The sequence below is a fragment of the Melozone crissalis genome, unplaced genomic scaffold, assembly GCF_028551555.1.
Source record: "Melozone crissalis strain CALT ecotype California unplaced genomic scaffold, PUWL_Pcris_2 ptg000106l_1, whole genome shotgun sequence".
In the NCBI taxonomy this organism is placed as follows: Eukaryota; Metazoa; Chordata; class Aves; order Passeriformes; family Passerellidae; genus Melozone; species Melozone crissalis.
The window spans coordinates 2,048,882-2,069,117 of record NW_026535883.1 but is presented as its reverse complement, the minus strand read 5'-3'; the positions used below and the strand labels follow the sequence as shown (position 1 = coordinate 2,069,117).

Below are 20,236 nucleotides of genomic sequence, written 5' to 3'. Positions count from 1 at the left end.
CTCTTCCTTTTCCCATGATCTAGCTGAAGAAATAAGTTGGTTCATGATGAAGTTTCTTTTTATGTGAGCCCAAATCCTTAACCCAGATGTACACACAAGTATTAGAGACAACAGAAGATTACAGGTAAGGGGGAAGGGATTGGTGCTTTTTGCAGGAAAGAGGTTTTAATTCAGCTTAAGCCATTCATAAAACCACAACCAAAGAGTTAATCAGTTCTTATTTAATTTTCAATTTGCCCTGAAATATAAAAAAGGCAAAAGTTGTGTTATTTTTTGTAGCATGTCTTAATCTTCAAAACTGATAGGATTTGCTCTCCAAGCTCTATCCACTCTCTCATCTTTCAAGGCTTGAGCACTTCACAAACTATTGAACTAATCACGTACCACAAAGCCTCTGAAATTTTGTGTCTTTAAACGTGTTGTGAGCCTGGGAGAGCAATCTGTGGAGGACCTGAGGTTGTAGCACAAGAATTTCTCTGTCTTCTATAAAAGCATTTCTAAGGGCTCATGTAAAATTCACTACAGGGATTCAACTCTCCTCCACCACCAGCCAAATGACAAAATAAATCAGCCACCCCAAATCTGCTTTTGAAGATTTAAAGTAAAACTTTTCTTTTTAATTCAGCAATGTTCTGCTCAGAAACACAGTTAAATTATTTCCAATGTCTAAAAGCTTAGAACAGGATTAATAAATATTTCCCTTTTGATTAAAATTAACATTGAAAAAGGGCTTTTTTATTTTGTCTTTTCAACATAACAAAAATTAACATCCCTTTTGGGATCACTTCAAATTATTGTTTGCTTCAAACCACAATTGTACTCTGCTTTCCACCTAACTTTCACATGGAAAACCTTGAAAGATGGGGGCAAAATGACTGAAAGAAACAGCACAGATGAGCCAGGTGTGGGCGTGCTGTGCTTTCCCAATGGGAGCATGCAAGGATACATGAGCAAACACTTGGGGAAATCAAATTCAAAGCACAGGGAGCCCTGAGCCAGCCAACCAGATGGAGGGATGCTCACTACAATCCCACATTTCCACACAGCTGCTGTCTGCCAGTTGATGCCTGCATAATAAAGGGTCACAGATCCAAAACCCCCTCATTTAAACGGATGTGGAATAGGATGCACTTTCCATTCCTGCAAGAAAACTCTGCCCTTGATCCCTTTAACCTCCATAAGTGGCTGCAGATGTACCAATGCTGTTTACCCAGAATGGAGCCACAACACGGCTGGATGCTGGAGATCTCAGAGAGGTACTGGATTAATGGCTCAACCCTGCAAAACACAACCAACACAGAAAGATTTTGGGACAGTTAGGGATATCCTTTTATTTTTCCTTCCTGTTGCAGTGTTTTTCTTTCTTACAACTCCCAGAAAGCCAAGCACCCACCTGGCACATCCCCTTTGTTTGATACAACAGTGACAAGACCACTCAACACCCCAAATTTTTCTATGTGGTTTAGAATCACAGAATGATTTGGGTTGGAAGGGACCTTAAAATCATCTCATTCCAACCCTTCCCATCCCAGGGACACATTTGAGCTACATCTATCACAAACACTCTCTTATCAATTGGCAACTGGTGGGCCAAATTTAGTCCAACTGGATTGCCCATCAAAGGAAGCAAGAATAAGAATTTTCTGGCAAGCAGAGCCCACTGTAGCTATGCCCAATAAAAGCACATGGAAAAGGCATCACAGCTGCCCTCTCTCCTCACACCATCCCACCAAAGAGTGGAGTAAACTGAACAATAGGAAACCCAGACATGAGTTCCTGAAGCCCACCCAAATAAAGTTATAGCTCCATTTCTGTCCCATCTACATCTACTTTTCTTCATCACTCGGCTTTCAAAAACATCCCCTTCCCTAAAAAGACATGTTAGATAAGGGATCTTCCCAGTCCTGCAATCCAGCCCACCAGAGCTCAGAGTCTTCTCCTGGGATGACCCATCTCCCTCCAATCTATCCCTGGAGATGAAGTGATGGTGCTGCTAACAGACTCCAGTACCAGGTGGGATGAATCCCTGTGTGCCATCCCACCAACCACATTTTTTCTCCTTCTGAGGTTCATTAACATTGCAAGCAGCTTAAGTTGGTTTGTGAGCAATAAAAACACCTCATTTCTCCCCAATATTGTAATTTCAGGATCACTCCTGGCAGCTGCCATGGCTGAGGAACAAAACTGTGTTGCTTTTGAATACATTCCTATATCCCAATTTCAGGTCAGATTTCCCCCACATTTTAATTCGTTTATATTACATTTATCTAGGCATGAACTTGAAGTGTCACCTTAGGAAATGGAAATACCATCATTTAAAAATTCACCAAACAAAGCATTTTTGTATTGTTCAAACTAGCTTTTGTTTTTCTGATGAAAAGTGTTTCTTTTCTTCTGCTGTTTTCCTAGAGCAGGATTTATCTGCATTTGACCTGAATCTATGAATACCTTTGATTGCCTGAATATGCATTTTTCATCAAATCAACTGTTTTTTCCTAAAATGTTTCTCTCCTGCCTCCTACTGATCCAAGGGAAGTTAATTGACTAGCATTAGCAGTTTGCTGACTCGGGCTCCACAGATAAATAAATGATAATTCATAAATAATTATCCATAATTTCATACCACACTGCAGAATTCACCTTTAGGTACAGAATTAGTGAAAAACTCAAACCTTCAATTTCAGATTAACCCTAAAACACCAAATAAGGTGGAGAATGAAGCTTCTGAGCAAGATACACACCTGTTTGAAGTGACAGCAATGCCATTGATGAGGACAGAAATATCGTACCACCCTGCAGGCAGGGCTGGAAGTGTCACATTAACCCCACGCTCTGTCTGTGCCTGGATCTGTGGCCATAAATCCCCAATTTGGACCTTGACATCTGAGCCCTGGTAGCTGGCAAACTGGGATATTCCAATGTGGAGCTCCTCACCTCCTGCAGAGAAAGGAAGGGAACTTTTTCAGTGTTTCTGGGAGTGCTTATTTCAGCACTTGTGGCCATTGCCTGAGGAAGAGCAGAGTCCCATCATGCCAGAGTAGGTCCAGCCATGCCCATCAGCCCAAACCCAAAATGTTGAAGACTACAGGCATTCTGTATCCTACTGAATCTCTCCTGCTTAAGGTCACCAGCTATAAGGGTTGTCTTGAGCCATCAGCACAGTGAACTTGTTTATGACTACCAATAGCCACTCTCAACAACACTCAGGATAAGATTCGTGTCCCCCTACCATAAACATCTGTCCTATAAATATCTGAACCTGATAAAAACCAAATACAAGGTTTTTTTAAAGCTCTGTAGCTCAGAGGTTCTGGGATTTATTTTTTTTTTTAATCCCTGATAAACTATCTAGAGCCTGTTTTTCAGAATTACGGAGCCATGTAATAGTAATAGGAGCTTTCCACAATAAAACAAAAATTTCCTTGCGTACCTAAAATCAGATGTGCTTGTCATGGTTTAACCCCAGGTGGCATCTCAGCCCCACACATCTGCTAACTCCCTCCCTTGCAGTGGGATGGGGGAGAGAATTGGAAGCATAAAAGGGAGAAGACTTGTGGGTGGAGATAAAAACAGTTTGATGGGTAGAGATAAAGTTATGGGTGCAAAGCAAAAGGAGGACTTCATTCTCTGCTTCCCATGGGCAGGCAGATGTTCAGACATCCCATCAGGGCTCCATCACGTGGAATGGTGACTTGGGAAGACAAAACACCATCGCTCTGTCTCCCTCTTCCTCCCTTAGCTTTATAAACTGGACATGAGCAACATGGTCTGGATAATCCCTTGGGTCTGTTGAGATCAGCTGTCCTGACTGTGCCCCCTCCCAAATCCATGTCCACTCCCAGCCCATTCACTGGTGGGGTGAGGAACAGAAAAGTCCCCGACTCTATGTAAGCCCTGCTCAGCAATGACAAAACATCCCTGTGTTATCCATACCATTTTCAGCATGACCCCAAAACACAGCCCCACATGAAAAAAATTAACTCAATTCCAGGAAAAACCAGCTCTGCTCCAAAGCATCTTATTTTAGTAATCATGACTCCCTCTCCAATTTAGCTGCTGTGTGTCAAACCGTGTTCAGATGATAGAGGATATTTTCCTTTATTGGTGCACAGTGCACTAACAGGAAAGGAGAAAGCATAGAGTCAAGAGATTTCCATAACTTAAATTTCTTCTGAAGTAGTTTAAAAAAATAAGGTGGTATCCATCAGTCCAAATAAAGGCATTTTCACTGATAGCTCTATCTGTGGTCAGTGAAAAGAGACTTTATGCCATGATTCATCCTATTGCAAGACACACAAAAGAGCTGTGGCAAATCCCACCACAGAAACATCTATTTATCTTCAATGACCATGCAAAACATCTAAGCATTGAGCACAGGGATGTGTTTAGGAGGTGAATCTCATCCTTCTCTCTCCCCTGAAAGGATGAAGGAGGGAGGAAGGAACAGAAGAGCCTGTACAAAGATTCTTTCAACTACTTGCTCCTCTAAGCAGGTCTTGGAGCTGGTACTTTTCAATTCTGCATTCACAAAGACTCAAATAAAGTTTGAAAGCCTGAGAAGTTGAATATGTTAATAACATGAACTCTTTGGACTCTTGGTCAATTGTCAACTTAATCCCAGATGCCTGGAAGGCATCAGTGTAATTTATTTATTCTTTTTATTATATAGAAGGAAAATTATATTAAAAGAGGAAGCCGTGGAGGTTCTGAATAGCAGATTGAACTCAGCCCCACCACAGCTCATGAGACACTGTAACATTAAGGAATTCTTTGCACCTGAGCTGCCCGCGGCTACAAAAACCTCCCCTTGGTGCTGTGGTATCTGAATAATATCAGATGATAAAGGACGTTTTCTCTTATTTATGCATTCTGGAGTAATAGAAAATGACAAGGGCATTTCGGGAAAAATGAACAGAAATGCTGGGAGTGCACAAGGAATTTTGGCACTAGCAGTCACCTAACCCTGTAAGTCCCCAACAAGTCAAACTGAATTTGGGAGCTATGGGTAGCTTTAAGGTGTTCACTGGAGAGGTTGCAAAAATAGAGAAAAAAGTCAGATTATTATATTCTTGGATGAATAGGAATGAGATAGGTAAGAAAAAAGGAATATTTCCGTCTTACTCCCATCTCCTTCCCCACTGTCTCAGATACCAAATAACTGTTGTCAGTTTGCCATGCAGAAATGTGCTAAACTTTCCTAAAAGGCTTGTTTGTAAGTGGACATCAATCACTGTTTATGCTTTCTATCCCCTACACACAGCCAAAATCCTGGGGGGAAAAATGAGGGAAATGTGAAAAAAAAAAAAAAAAAAAAACAAACCACAAACAAAAAAACCCAAACAACTCCAAATAGAAACTTTCAAAAGACAGGAATAGCAAACACTCTATGAGATCTAATTAGGATTTTGTCCCCATGAATTCTATGAGGTCTGTGTTCATATTCTAAAGTAACACATCCCAAGGTCAAAAAGGAACAGTTTGGCTTGGAAATGGGAACTAAGATAAAGAAATGTTGCCTATTCCCTGCTTTCAATAACCCAAAATGCACATGATGCTCTTCATGGTCAATCCCTGGGGATCCTGGAGAAGGACACTCTCCAGAGCTCATTTCTCCTGTCATGGATGAATCTGTTACTAAGAAATACAGAATCATGGAATACCATGAGTTGGAAGGGGCCCACAAGGATCATCAAAGTTCAGCTCCCAACCCTGTACAGGACAGTTCTGAGAATCCCACTCTGTACCTGAGACAGCTGTACAAACATTGCTTGAGCTCTGGCAACCTTGGGGCTGTGACCATTCCCTGGGGAGCTTGTTCAGTGCCCAGCCACCCTTTGAGTGAAAAACCATTTCCTCACACCCAGCCTAAACCTTTCCTGACACAGCTTCATGCCATTCCATTGGTTCCCTTCTCTGCATGAATGGATGGGATTGTTTCAGAGCAGAGTTAGAGAAACCTGACCCAAAAGCAGGACTATCCTGAACCTGACATCCTGTGGACATCATCCATATCATGGGGCAAGCAACTCATTACCTCATGTGTACTAGTGAAAAATCAATAAAAAATCAACCACAACTGACCAGGACTAGCAGGAAATACAGGAACTAAAAGAAAACAAACTAGGTTAGATCAAAATATTAGATCAAACTGTATAGATTGATAAATTCCCTCTGCCCCACCACCATCAGCACTAATAACCCTTCTCCAGAAGATGCCCCACACATATCTGCATTTTCACCTGCTATGCCACTTCTGTTCCTGCTCAGGGATACAAGTGCAGGGTTTAAGGAAGGATCATACTGGAACAAGTTGGCTACTGTCGTTGACTTGTACCCAAAAATCAGTGTCACCTGGACAGCAGCATCCTCTGCCCCCTAGGAAGAGAGAGAAAGAAAATGTCATAGATAAGAATGAACCAATTTCTTTTAAAAAAAAGTTATTTCCTATGTTTCTGATTCTCCCATATGTAAGTCAGGCACATGGCACTGATGAAACTTTCACATACACCAGACTCTACTTAAATATTTACAGTTAAGTTGACTTTAAAGAGCATCTATGGAGATTTAGAAACCTTAAAACAATCCCAGACTGTGCAGACTGGATTTGCTATATACCTATACAAATACATTAAACTAGTAAATAAAATCCCAGACTAACTATGCAGTTTTCAATTTGCAAAATTAAACCTCCTCTTACTAAATTGAGGAGCTTGCTTTTTTCACTGGTTTTCATAAATCTTTCTATTAATCTACTTTTAACTAAACTGTTTTAATCTGTAGAGTCCACAGACAAGACTTGGCTGAGGGGCTGCTCTTTGCCCTTTCCTAGTGTAGCTCAGGCCAGGAAAACACAGAAAGTCACACTGGCCTCTGCCTGTTCCCCAAAGTGTGGTTTCTTACCCGAGAAGGAACTTTACATTGAATTCTTGTTGAATTTCTGCCCTCCTCCAAAACTGGGCAAGGCTGGGATCCAAACAACACTGCATTTACCCCTTCCAGATTGGTGCCCCTGAGAGTCACTCTGAGTCCTCCTAAAACAAAACAATTATTCCATGATATTCAATATGTAGGATACTTTAATATACAAAGAATTCTTTGTTTATAGATGACTACAAAAGTCTCTCAGCTGAGCTGCTCCACCTTGCTGTGCCTGGCTCCCTCTCTTGCACCAGAGATCCTTCTTGCCTTACTTGAATTCTTTGAATTTGAATTATTTGAATTCTCCTCCACAATACAGGACGACTGGATTTTTTTTCTGGGTTTATTTTTTAATGACATACTTATTTAAACCAGCAAGCCCTGGCCTGTGATCTCCCCCTTAGCCAGATCCCCAGCCCAAGAACGAAATGAGGAAGGAAGGAAGAAGCACTAAGAATGGAAAATGAGCTTAACGCAGCAGGTGCTCTCACAGTTCAAACAGCTGCCAAGCTCCCCGCTGTCAGAAAAGCCTGTAGCATGTGTCTAGGAAACTTGGGATGGAAAGGGGATTTGGCAGGGCTGGAGACTCGGATTTGTGAGGGGAGTCACGGAGGGGTTCGTTCCGAGAAGCGCCGAGCAAGCTCAGCTTTCCCCCGTTCCAGACCGAGCCTCCCCAGTCCCAGGCGGGATCGCGCCCAACACAAGTCAGCCTTGGGCTTGATCTTTCTTCAGCATCCACTTCCAAAGAGCCAAGGTGCCCCTTTGCTTTTCCAAGTGATTAGAGGGCTCAGGGATGTTTCAAAGAGAAGCAGGAAAGAGAACAGGAGTGGTCATTAATGGCAATTCTAAGCTGGAGTTTGTGCTTTGATGCGATTCAGAGAAACTTTAAAAAAAAAAAAAAAAGGAAATGTTGCTTGAAACTTAGAGCTTTTTCTCAAGTTCTCAGCACTGCAGAGTTTTTAGGATTGTGGCTTAACAGACTGCTCAGACAGGCACTAATTAATGCAGTGTTTATTTGTATTTATTAGCATGGCTATATCGTAAACCTACTGAGCTTTTATCCCTCTTTTCACATGTGATGTAAGCAATCCTCTACATTAAAGTAATTATATATTAATGACAAATTCCCTTGCACACTTTCCTGAAATTACCTATTCCTGCTGATTCTTTAAACCACCAGAGAATTATAGAAGTTTAGTCTTGATTTCCTGTGGCTGGCAGCAAATCCAGGCCAACGAGAGCAATCAGATACATTAACAGCAAGCTCCTGCTATTCAGTGGAATGTGAGAGTATCTTTAGAAAGGCATTCCATGCTTCTAGAGTTAGGTCATGGGGATCTCCCAGCATGGCACCACTGAGACCAGGGATATTTTGACCAGAGGGAGCTGAAGCAGCAAAATACAAGGTGCTTCCCGTCCTGCAATATTAAATTTGCAGAGTCAGAAAGAGCAAGAAGTGAAAACTGAAGCCACTTGCAAATGCAAGGGTTGTCAGATAAGGAGCTTCAGATTTAGAGTTCAGAATCCACCAGTGTTGTGTAAAGACAGATGCAGTTAAGTTTTGATATCTACGTTATATCTATATGCAGTGAAATACTGCCTGCATGCACTTTACAATGAGATTGAAGAGAGGTATTTGAAATGGGAGAAATTAAAAACACAGATGGAAGCTGTAATTCTTTCCAATTATAAGCATTCCAGGCACATGTAATGTAAGATAGCATTATTCTTGCTTTCTTTTTAATGAGTGACAGATCACTGTAATTGGGAGTGGATTTGCCAGCAAAGGAAAGGAGAAACAAGGCTCGAGCACTTAAATTTGCCATTGCTGGGTTGTTTTTAAAGTTGTTTGGAGGTGTTTGGGTTTTCTATGAATTAAAAGTGATTCTTAGTGTGTCATGACCCTCTCAATAAGGAAAAAAACCGCAATAAAAGAGTTAGAGCAGTTTTCTTCCCATGCAACCAAAAAAAAAAAAAAGAACAAACCAAACAACCCAAAAAAATCAACAGCAGAAAAAATGATACAAACAACTCCCTCCTTCCCCCCCCCAAGAAAAACAAACAAAAAAATCCTCAAATCAAAAGCACAGTAAAAGGTGGCCATAACTTCTAGTTCAGGAATCCTGTGTTATCCCAAGTCCATCCCATGCTTGTCCATGGATATTTTTACAGATCAGCATTCCTTTTGTCTGGCTGCTCCAATGTGGGCAGGCACGGCCCAGTCAGATCACGATTACTGAAAATAAGCCACGTGTCTGAGCTGCACTGAGGCCAGTGCTGCTCTCAGTGGTGATTGCCACCATGATCCCAAAAATAAAATGAGATTTACACAGAAATGACTGGGTAACTTTACTGTCAGAGTGGACTTGGTTCATGCTGTTTCTGCTGCACTCCTTGCTGCTTGAAAACAAAGGATAATCTGAGACTGTCCTTCACTGCACAGCCCAGGTGTATCAAGAGTGTTTGCCACATTTCTCATTGGGTTGAGGAAACTCTTTCCTCTCAAAAAAAAAAAAAAAAATTCTAGTTCTTCTCTTTGGGTATGGAATTTATCACTCTATTTCCTCTTCTATTTCAAGGAGAGGAGGTATAATGGGAAGGGAAAGAGATTCAGTTTAGCTTTAGCTCCTCTTAAGTTTCTTAACTTTGTACCTAAGTACCTAAACCTTTGTACCTAACTCACCTAAACACAAGTGAGTTTTCCATTTTATTCCTCAGAACATGAATTTGCTTCAATGGGGCTGGGATTAACCACAGTTCAGCCATTCCAAGGTTATAGAATCATAGGATAATTTAGTTTGAAAAAACACTCTAAAATCAGTAAGTCAAGCCAGTAATCCAGCACTGCCAGGCCCACCACTAACCCATGTGCCCAAGTGCCAGATCCACACATCTTCCAAATCCCTCTAGGGATGGTGACTCCACCAATGCCCTGGGCAACCTGTTCCAGTGGTTGGCAACCATTCCAGTGAAGAAATTTTCCCTAAGACCCACTTTAAATAGCCCACTTTAATTGACTTGCTGAAATGAATGTATGCGCACTTGAAGATATAATTCCCAAACAAAACTACTCAGGAAACTGGTTGCCTGCACAAAGAGAATCTGCCAGTCTTTAGGTAATTTTTTACTGTGCTTTGGGGCACACAAAGCCATAAAACTTCTTCATCAGGTGAAAACCTTGGCAGTGAAGGTAAAGAACCAAAACATGCCGTGCCAAGGAAGAAGCAGGAAGCAGCTCCTCTGGGGGGTTCACACCTACCAATCTCTGATGTCGAAGGAGGCTCAACAGCTCCCAGCGTTGGCTGCACTGTGAGGAAGATCCCTTTTCCTGTGGTGGCACCAAGAGCAAAGCCATGAGGTGCCACCAGCAGTGTCACAGGGTAGGTACCGACCGGCAGCCTTGGCACCTGGCAAACCATGTGGGTTTGATTCAGAGATGAGATGTGGCAGCTCCTCCTGTCCACCTCCACCTGCAGGGCCAGCTGCTCCTCACCAAAACCAGCTCCTCTGAGAACCACTGTGGCCTGGGACCCCTCACCTGAAGGAATATAATCAAGGTGACTCATGGATTTTGGGCTAGCAATGCCCAGAATTTAAATTCAGCCAACAGTTAAAAGTTTCTAACAGCTTCAACAGGATACCCTAAAAATACACCACTGGTGATATGTCATTGTTCCACAAAACAGCAATTCCTGCCTGTCCCTGTCCAGCTGTTATATTTTTCCTTAAATTTTGTTAAAAATAACTTGAGCCAAGAGCTGGTTTTGCTTGAGGCATCAAACCTGCCATTGTTTCTCTCCCCTTTATGCCTCTACCATAGAATCACAGAGTAGTTAAGGTTGGAAAAGACCTCTGAGATCCCCTCTGTGTTCACCACTAAACTGTGCCTCCAAATGCCACAACCACAAACCCTCTGAACTTTTCCAGGGATGGTGATTCCACCCCTGCCCTGAGCAGCTGTTCCAGAGCCTGACAACCCATTCAATGAGGCAATTTTTCCTGATAACTATTCTAAACTTCTCCTGACGCACATTAAGGCCATTTCCTATTATCCTATTTCTTCATCCATGGAAGAAGAGACCAAGCCCTACCTGGCTGCACCCTCCTATCAGGGAGTTGTGGAGAGTGAGAAGATCACCCTGAACCTCCTTTTTCCAGGCTGAGCCCTCCCAGACCTGTGCCCTAAACCCTTCCCAGCTCCACTGCCCTTCTCAGTTCAAACTTGTACACTCAGCATGTCTGGAACTGGAGCTGATCAGAAGTGATCCATTAAAGTGCAGTTTCCATAAAATCAAAAATTTACAAAAGGATACCAGTGTATATGAAATCACCAGCACCTGGCAGATCTTTTTCACAGAATTTTTGCCACTGTGTTCAGGCACCAGGCCCCATTACCTGATGAATATTCCACATCTCTGACTATGGGTGTCAATTCCTGCCTGAACTGGAAAGAACACGAGCCAGAACAATTTGCAAGGACATCATTCACCATCATCACCACCTGCAGACAGATCAAAGAGTTACCTTAAAGCTAGTAAGGTGTTTTCTAGAGCCACTACTGGATGCTGGTAGCCACCCTGAGCTACTGAGAGCACTCAGTGCTAGAACAGGGGACAAACAGTGAGCTCTTCACCCTGCTGCAGTCCCACTGCAAATTTAATTGCAAATTTAAATAGCAAATTGCTAGGGCTCATCCAAAGCACAGCTTTGGATGCTGCATCTCCAGCCTACCTCCCACCATCCTGGGACCCACACCTCCTCAAGCTCCTGTTCTTCCAGTCACCCATTGAAGACTGTTCTTCCCCCAGTTCTTCTCACTTTGCCTTGGGAACAAATTTATTATGTCTAAACACCATGGAAGACTAATTCAAATGAAACCCACAATGTGTGTCCAACATGCAGCCCTCAGTTTTATTTTTTGTCCCTTGTTCTTCAAGCTGAAGGAAAAATATTGTGCTGTGACCTTGATTATCTAAAAGAGATATCAAGAAATATCCCTCCTGAGATCTTGATATTTTTGAAGAGTCAAATGGCAAAGGATAGGGCATAAAAGAGCCCCTCTTTATCCTTCTCCAGGTATTAAGGGTGTGCTTGCAAAAAGCAAAGCATCTGTCCCAAAGAAATACAAGGAGCACAGAGTTGCAAAGTAGTCTGCTTAGACAGAGACACGACAGTTAGAGGGACATTGTTACACTCCCAGAATAAAGCTTCAAAAACTACCAGAAAATCTGTTTGTTGCTGCTGGTCTTGTTTCACTTGGGCTATTTGAGGGTTTGTGCAGAACAGAAAGAAAGGATGCCATAGGTCGCTGAGTCACTTGAAGAAGAGCAATTCCCATGGCTCATGAAAAAGGCAGGATGGCCTGGCCCCAGATGTTGCACAGCTGGGCTTGGAGCACATCCAGCATCACCCTCTTATGCCCACAGTGCCTGTGAGTCTGCTGGAAACAAAGCCAGCAGCAGCCAGATGTTCCGCAACATCTGAGAGCAGACTTGGGAACACATTTGTGCATCCAGCAGAATGGAATAATGATTCCTCCTTCAGCCTGAAGCTCTCCTATTTCTCTCTTCCCTCCTGGGGAATTGAGATCCAGAGAGGTTCAGGATTTGCCTAACTCACAGATGAGTATCCCAGCCACCAACTCATTTACTTTGCCCATCAGTGTCACAGAGTGTTGCAGGTCAATTTTCTAATTCCTGATTTGGTATCCAGCATCACAGGACCCACCAAGAGTGGGAGTTCAGAGATTTTCATCCCTTGCTTCCAAAAAATATATTGTCTTCCATCACCATGATCTCCATTCTCCCTACCTGCAACAGCTCTTGGAGGAAAGTTCTGCTCCACACACCAGGCAGCAGAATATGAGAAATTTATGGCAAAGCATATCCGAGAAATACGAGAAATTTATGGCAAAGATTCCTGAAAGGATTCATTGGCAGAACAAGGTACCCAAACACCTGTGAGACTCCTGGAGCTACACAACCCTGCTGAATCAGTGAAAAGTATGAAAGCACATCAACTCACCTGTGTTTGGTTATGGGGGGTGGCAAGCATGTCCCCAAATATTGGTCCAATGAACACACCCCCATCATAAACCACACGAATAGAAACCGTTGGCTTCAGGCCAATGAGGTTTTCAGCAGAGACCTGGAAAAGATCAAGGAATTCAAGTTTCTCATCCTTTTCTGTCCTATGATGTTAAATTAAAACAGAATCTTTACAAGCAATAACTCCTGGAAACTCCTCACCCTTCTTCCATTAATCATATCTGCACCTCTAAATGTTCATTACTCAAGGTTTCACAACACCTCCCTGTTCCTACCTTCACCTTGCAGTCAAAGAGATGACAAAGAAGTTCAGGAGTCAGGGTGGTAAACAAACTTCTAATACCCAATAATATAACTTGGATTTAGGCATAGAAAGATCTTCTGAAAGACATGACTTTAGGTGAAACAAGGGTCTGCACAAGAGTTGAAGATGCAGCTCAAACTTTTTTCACCCTCCAGACCAACATCTCGGGCACTGGAATTTGTTGAAAATGACATCACACTTTTAGGAGCTGAATATCCAAAGAAATAGTGTTTCCTTTTGAGGCAGGAAGCATCTCAGTCTGAGTCCTTACTCAAAAAGACCCTTTTGCTTGAAGCAAAACTAACATGACAAATCTTGGGATGGGAGAATGTAAGGTGAACCTTCACTTGAGACTTATGAGAAACAGATACAAAACCAGACAAACAGTTTGCAGAAAAATACCTTCTTGGCAAATAAATGATGCCACAAATAAATGCTCCACAAACTGGAGCTCTGCGATGAGCTCCAGTTACTGTACTGAAACATTAATGTAGATATAATTAAGAAAGACTTCATTTACATATACCAGCCCCTTTGCTGTGCAAAAATTACACTCAAGTCTCCTGGTTTTGAATCACAGACTCCATATAATGTCTTCTCCTAAAACTGGGGGGTTTTTAATCATTTAATTTGTTTAAGGTGCTGTTCCAAACAGGAAAATTGCCTACATTTCCATGGTGTATTCATGAAAACAACCCTTGTGAGAGAGAATCAGCCCAGACCAAAGACATCAAATGGGGATCAAAATGGGGATTAGTAGAAGAAATTACTGTACACTGATAACATTGGGCAAGTCCCCAGCTGTTTTTTCCCAAGTCAGTGTCCAGACACTTTCATAGCACGAGCTGGAGTCTCTGGTCACGGTGAAGTCACTGGTGCTGAAGAAGGGAGCTGTAAAATTGTCCACATTGTCCTGCAAAAGCCTGCGGAGCTGGTGGGCAGAGATGTTCACTGAAACACCTGCAAAAGACATCAAGGAGCAGTGGATATCTCCATTTCCAGGAGAGCAGATCTGCCTGCTCCTAGAAAAGGAAGGGGTTTCATTATGAGTGCAAGGCTATCATGGTGCAAACTTCTGCAGCTGCTAAAAGAGTGAAGTGATATTTATTGGATCCTAAATACCAAAAAAACATAGAATTATAGAATAGAATCACAGAAGGATTTGGGCTGGAAAGGACTTTAAAGGTCATCTAATCCCAGCAATGAACCCTAGACCAGGTTGCTCAAAGCCCCATCCAACCTGACCTCAAATGGTTCCAGGGTTGGGGCATCCACCACCTCTCTGGGCAATCCCTGACACTGTTTTCCCAACCTCATCATAAAAAATTTCTTCCTAATGTCTAATCTGAAGATCATCCACACTATTTAACACTCAGTGCCATGGTTTAGTTGAGGTGTCAGGGAATGGGTTGGACTCTATGACCTTGAAGGTCTCTTCCAACCTTTTGTGATTCTATGAACAACCAACCTGGCCTTGAGCACACCCAGGCATGGGGCAGCCAAAACTCTGGCAATTAATACTTCCCTTGGCTTCCTGCTCAGGAAATCCAGGCCCTGACCTGCATCTTCCCTTACCTGGTATCACTGTGTTGGCCAAGTAGATGCGGAAGGTTCCTCCAAGAGGTGGGGATGACTTCTGCAGCCTCTGGATGGTGAGGCTGACTCTCACATCCTCTGTGGACACGTTCAGGTGTCCATATTCCTTAGAGCCCTCCCCAAGCACTGCACCTCTGTGGGACAGAGAGGGAGTCACAGGAAGGCATCAGCAGTGGAGGCCCCCTCACTGCTGACACCCCCAAGTCAACCAACAGCTCAGGGACACCCATGGGAAAAACATTCCTGAAGGATTGAAGGGGAAGATGCCCAGAGCCCCAAAAAAACCCCTGAATATTCCCAACTTCTAACTTCTTATCACTTTTTACAACTCCCTGAAAGGTGGTTGTACTCAGATGGGGTTGGTCTCTTTCTCCAGGCAGCAACTGAGAGAACCAGAGGACACAGTCGTCAGCTGTGCCAAGAGAAATATAGGTTGGATATTAGTAAAGCGTTTTTTAAGGAGAGGGTGATAAAGTACTGGAATGGCCTGCCCAGGGAGGTGGTGGAGTCACCACCCCTGGATGTGTTTAAACAAAGACTGGATGTGACACTGGGTGCCAGGGTTTAGTTGAGGTGTTAGGGCTGGGTTGGACTCGATGATCTTGAAGGTCTCTTTCCAGCCAGTGATTCTGTGGGTCTGTGAATTATGCAGGCAATGCACACAGCAGAAAATTATGGAAAATTACCTTTTTAAATTTATGATAGAAGAAATAATTTATACACAATCAAGGACCAGGTGCAAAGCAATGGTGTTTAGAAACACCACTACTGGTGTTTCTAAAGAACCAGCTCAGTGCAGCCTGGACAGCACCTGCAACAGCAAAGCAAAAAATATTTCCTTCTTCACACTGTGATCTCCTCAAGTCCATGAAAATCTCAAGTGCCCTGAATTATAGTGAGGTTTCATATTGTACAATCATTTAGGTTGGAAAAGAGCCCTAAGATTAAGCCCAATCCTTAACCCAGCATTACCAGGTCCCTCATTAAACCATGCCCCCAGACACCACATCTGTATTGGAGTCATTCAAGTTCACAAAAGTCCATTTCTAAAAGTTAAAATGCTGTTCTCCTTTGCCACGAAAATTCTCGTGTTTCAAAGGAAAAGCTGCCTCTCTGTGGTACAACGATGCCACCGTGTGTTAAATGTCTGGATAACAAGTGGCTTCTGCAGAGCAAATTTCCACAAACAAAACCAAAAGGATCACTGAGCCCTTTGTAGAGGTGGTACAAGATTTTAGCCAATATTCCTGTTCTGACAGGAGTAGGAATTGTATTGGATTAAATCACAGCCCATGTTCAGCGAAGAGAAAGAGCCAGGTTTATTTTGAAAATGTCCAAGGACAATGCTCAGCTCACCCATTTTTAAAGCTTGTGCTGATTCCTGCTTTTCTCTGATACTTCCTCAGTGGGATGGAAAAGTCCACCTGTGCCTAACACCTTTTGTATCCTGGTGAGAGGTATTGTGATTAAACTGCCTCTTAATCCTTTTAGCTAAACAGGCGGAGCTTCTTAAATCCTCCTCTTCTAGGTATTTTCCTCAGCTCTATAGTGATGTTTATGGCTTTTTCCCCCATTTTTTTCTAAATTTATTCAAAAAATACAGACATCAGTGTTATTTGCAGCATTCCGGTGTCAGTCTTCAGGCTCCACACAGGAGTAAAAATTTTCCCTCTTCCTATAAGTTACACCTCTAGTTATTCATCTCAACCACCACAAACATCCCCCTGTAGTCTCATTCCTGCCCTTACTCTTGGTAGTTTATGTTAAGATACTAGATTTGACTCAGCTGGATACAATCCAACTTTTACAGGACTTATTTTCTGCCAGTACAAACATTTAATGTTACAGTCTCTGATCTGGTTATAGCCCATGGCTCCAAATCCTGTCATTGCTGGGACGAACAGAAACCTCATCTCAGCAAACAAGGACACCCAAAGTGGACTTCCAGTGCCTAATGTGGTGTCATTAAAAGTGGTGTTGCACCTTACTGGTGTCATTCACAGTGTTTTGGAGACACCTCTGGATGATCTTCATCCACTGTTCCAGAAGGGCTTCCTTCCAATCTCACACCACACTTTGGTGACCCAGAGATATCTGACACCCCAAGTTATCTCAAATTTCTTCAGCCCCTCTTGTTTCCAGCAGCTGAACCCAGCTCCATGTACATTGGGGGAACTCTAAGAGGAGCTACAGGGAATTGAGATGAGCTGTTTGCTGTCCCTACCTTGGAGAGAGAAGGGGCAGAGTGGCACCACAGCCAGACACCTCCCAGGACACGTTGTAGGTGGGAGGAGACCCCACCACAGACACTGCTTCAATGATCCTCCCCTCTGGCCACTGGGGTTTGGGGTCTCTCTGAGAAACTGAAAGAAAAAAACATAAACATCCATTAGAGCAAGGAGAGCAGAGGGGGCTGTGCCCAGGGTATTGTCATTTCATAGCTGGAAATATTTGCTTGGGTTTGTTTTGTGGTTTTTTGTTTTAATTTATATTTAATAGAATCATTAAGGTTGGAAAAGGCCTCTAAGTTCACAGAGTTTAAGTATTGTGCAGCACTGCCCAGTCCACCACTAACCCATGTCTCCAAGTGCCACATCTACACATTTTTGAATCTTTCCAGGGATGGTGATTTCACCACAGCCTGTTCCATTTGTAGAACCACATTTTCAAATAAACCAAGAATATTGATATTTTAGCAATTCCTTCTCCAAAAAAAAAATTATATATATATATATAAGTTCAAAAAAAAAAATTTTGTTCCTGTTGTGTAATTTCCTGTTGAAAAAGCTTCATCCATCTTTATTACTATAGATTTAACAGAATATCCTGGGGGGGGAAAAAACCAAAAACAAAAGAGATGCCTTTACCAATCACAGCTCTGTCAGCAATGATGAGCTCATCAAGATAAAATGATCCAGATGTTTCTTTTTGCAGCACAGGGCTCTGCAAGTCTATCTGATGCACAAATACTGGGGAATTGGCTGGGAGGTCCTGGAGAAGCACAGAGAGATTCACACAGCTCTTCCAGAGGTTGGTGCAGGTAAATGTCCAGCTGGAAGACAACAAGGTTGGGACAATAAACAAATTTGAGGTGATTGTGAAGATTCCAAGTAATATCAGGCTCTGGTTTTGTTACTACTGGCATTTAGCACAAGCCACATCCTCAGTGGTTTGTGATTACTCACCATGTCCTTGTTGGGTTCCCCAGAGTGAGAAATGAGGATTTAGATCTCTGCTTATATTTTCCCCTCTGAATCACTAGAGTGGGATATGGGAATGACTACATTTGCTTTATTTTTGGCAAAATACCACAACAGCATCAGTGACCTCAATGGAGGTCAATCCAAAATTCAAACCCTCAGCTCTCTTCATTTTTTTACACTCCTGGTTTTTTTAAGTCTGCCTGCCCTAAGCTTTATATCTGCTACCAAATGTTTTCTACTCATGGAATTTTAAGTGAATAAAGAAAATCAAAGGGTACACCAATTTTCAAAGTTTTCAAAGGGTAGAGTAAAACAACAAGCAATTCCCTCCCTTATTGCAGAAGATTGACTGGGAAAGAAACTGGGGAATTTATGTTCTCAAAAATCTTCTAGTACACCTGTGTGTCACTGAGGTGAGATAGTGCATGTAGCAAGAAACATGGAAATTTACTCATTGAATCCTCCAAAAAGCATGGAAACACCTTCCATCAATGCCTCTGTAGGCATTTTGTCATACTACTCCAACTGACAAATTGTTCTATATAAATAAGAGCTTCCCTCATTTTTCCCACTGCACCTTCTTATGGAAAATGAAATCTCTGATAACTGTAATTGTCTGGATACCTTTTAGAGTCAGTTTCATTGAAGTCCCACTGGCAGGTGAGGTTTCTCCTCACTGGACATGAAGAGACATTGGTGTAGGACACTGAGAGGTGGAGGATGTTGCTCATACGTCCTTTATGTGCAAAACACACCTGCAAAGATGGGGGAAGGATTTTCACAAATCAAAACACAGGTAATTTATATATAATATACATGGAAGATAAAGGAAGATATTCTATTTCGATTCTGGTTTAACACTGGGTTGTTTGGCCTGGAGAGGAAAAGATTGTGGGGAGACCTTAAAGCCTCTCCCAGTGCCTAAAGGGGCTCCAAGAGAGCTGGAGAGGGAATACAAGGGGTAGAAGACAGTTTTGGCACCCAGGTGTGCCACAACATGGCATCAAACTGACCCCTGGGGCTTCCCTGAAGTTTTGGGTTTATTTCATTTCAAAAGTAGGACAAGATGAGCAGAAAAGTGAGCAATGGACCACCAAACAATAAAGGATTTTTTCCTTTTGTCAGAAAATGGTTGTCCTTATCCCTTCCACCTTTCTCCAACACCATCCCACTTCTTCCTTTCCCACAGCGAGGGTTGTATCCCCAGGAACAGTTAACAGCCAGCTGTGTTAAACAGTATTTACGTCTCAGAGATCCAAAACCACTCTCAAACCAAATAAAAGGTGCTCTGCCCTGTGCTAAGACACAACGCTTGATATATTTGGGGGAGTTGTAAGCTGACCAGAAGACTTTATCTTGTTTATTAGGCTCTGAACATTCAGTGTCCAGTGCAAGCTGCTCATGAAGAGCAGCCACTCACATGTGGGTATTTAGTAAGGTCATATCTTGGCAATGTTGATGGGGAAGTTTCCATCAGCTGACTTGGTCTGTGGATGCTGAACCTCCCACAGAAAGGCTCTGTCCCACTGACAATGTGTCCTGTGGTGATGATGTTCTCCATATCTGACAAATAAAAAAAAAAAAAAGGAAATGAGAAGTTTCAAAGTGATTCAGAAGGCACCAGTGCAGTCAAGATTCATGAAAAAACAACAAGTGAGTATCCAGAAATTGTCAAACAGCCCGACTCTGAGAATTCTCCGGCCAGAGTTCAAGAAGTGTTTGTACAACACTCTCAGGCACAAATTCCTGGGGCTATCCTGTACAGACCCAGGAGCTGGATTAGATGATTCTTGTGCTTCTCTTCCAACTCTAGATATCCTATCACTATGATTATTATATTGATCATGTCATTTTTAATGCATACACACAACAAATAGATGATAAACATGAATATGTACTTATACTCATTAAAAGTGTAAATTTCCTACCAGTAAAAGTTTAAAGAACACTTATGTCATAAAAGCAGATCCATCCTCACAGTAAATACTGCTTATTTGTTACAGAAGTTCTCTACCTTCTTTCTCAAAGCCACAGTGAAAGAGGATTTTAGCAGAAGTTGGCTCAGTTTCACATCCTACTGAAAGGAGTTCTTCTATTGCTGCTTGGACCTTCAAAATAAATTAAGAAAATGGAAAGCAGTCAGTTACAATCCTTTCAGCAGAGACTTC

At 42.4% G+C, this 20,236-nt stretch overlaps 1 protein-coding gene across 1 annotated transcript in view; it reads right to left on the bottom strand.

Moving 5' to 3' along the window:
- PKHD1 (PKHD1 ciliary IPT domain containing fibrocystin/polyductin) overlaps window positions 1-20,236 on the bottom strand; it is a 238,112-nt gene that overhangs the window by 198,053 nt on the left and 19,823 nt on the right. The window contains exons 17-30 of the mRNA XM_054291748.1: window positions 20,083-20,176; window positions 19,489-19,631; window positions 18,693-18,823; window positions 17,733-17,917; window positions 17,090-17,228; window positions 14,845-14,999; window positions 14,045-14,229; window positions 12,943-13,065; window positions 11,314-11,419; window positions 10,178-10,456; window positions 6,901-7,031; window positions 6,240-6,375; window positions 2,742-2,937; window positions 1,211-1,278 (exon numbers count right to left, since the gene is read on the bottom strand). Coding sequence (XP_054147723.1) covers window positions 1,211-1,278; window positions 2,742-2,937; window positions 6,240-6,375; window positions 6,901-7,031; window positions 10,178-10,456; window positions 11,314-11,419; window positions 12,943-13,065; window positions 14,045-14,229; window positions 14,845-14,999; window positions 17,090-17,228; window positions 17,733-17,917; window positions 18,693-18,823; window positions 19,489-19,631; window positions 20,083-20,176 — 2,071 coding nt within the window. The remainder of the gene's footprint in view (window positions 1-1,210; window positions 1,279-2,741; window positions 2,938-6,239; window positions 6,376-6,900; window positions 7,032-10,177; window positions 10,457-11,313; window positions 11,420-12,942; window positions 13,066-14,044; window positions 14,230-14,844; window positions 15,000-17,089; window positions 17,229-17,732; window positions 17,918-18,692; window positions 18,824-19,488; window positions 19,632-20,082; window positions 20,177-20,236) is intronic.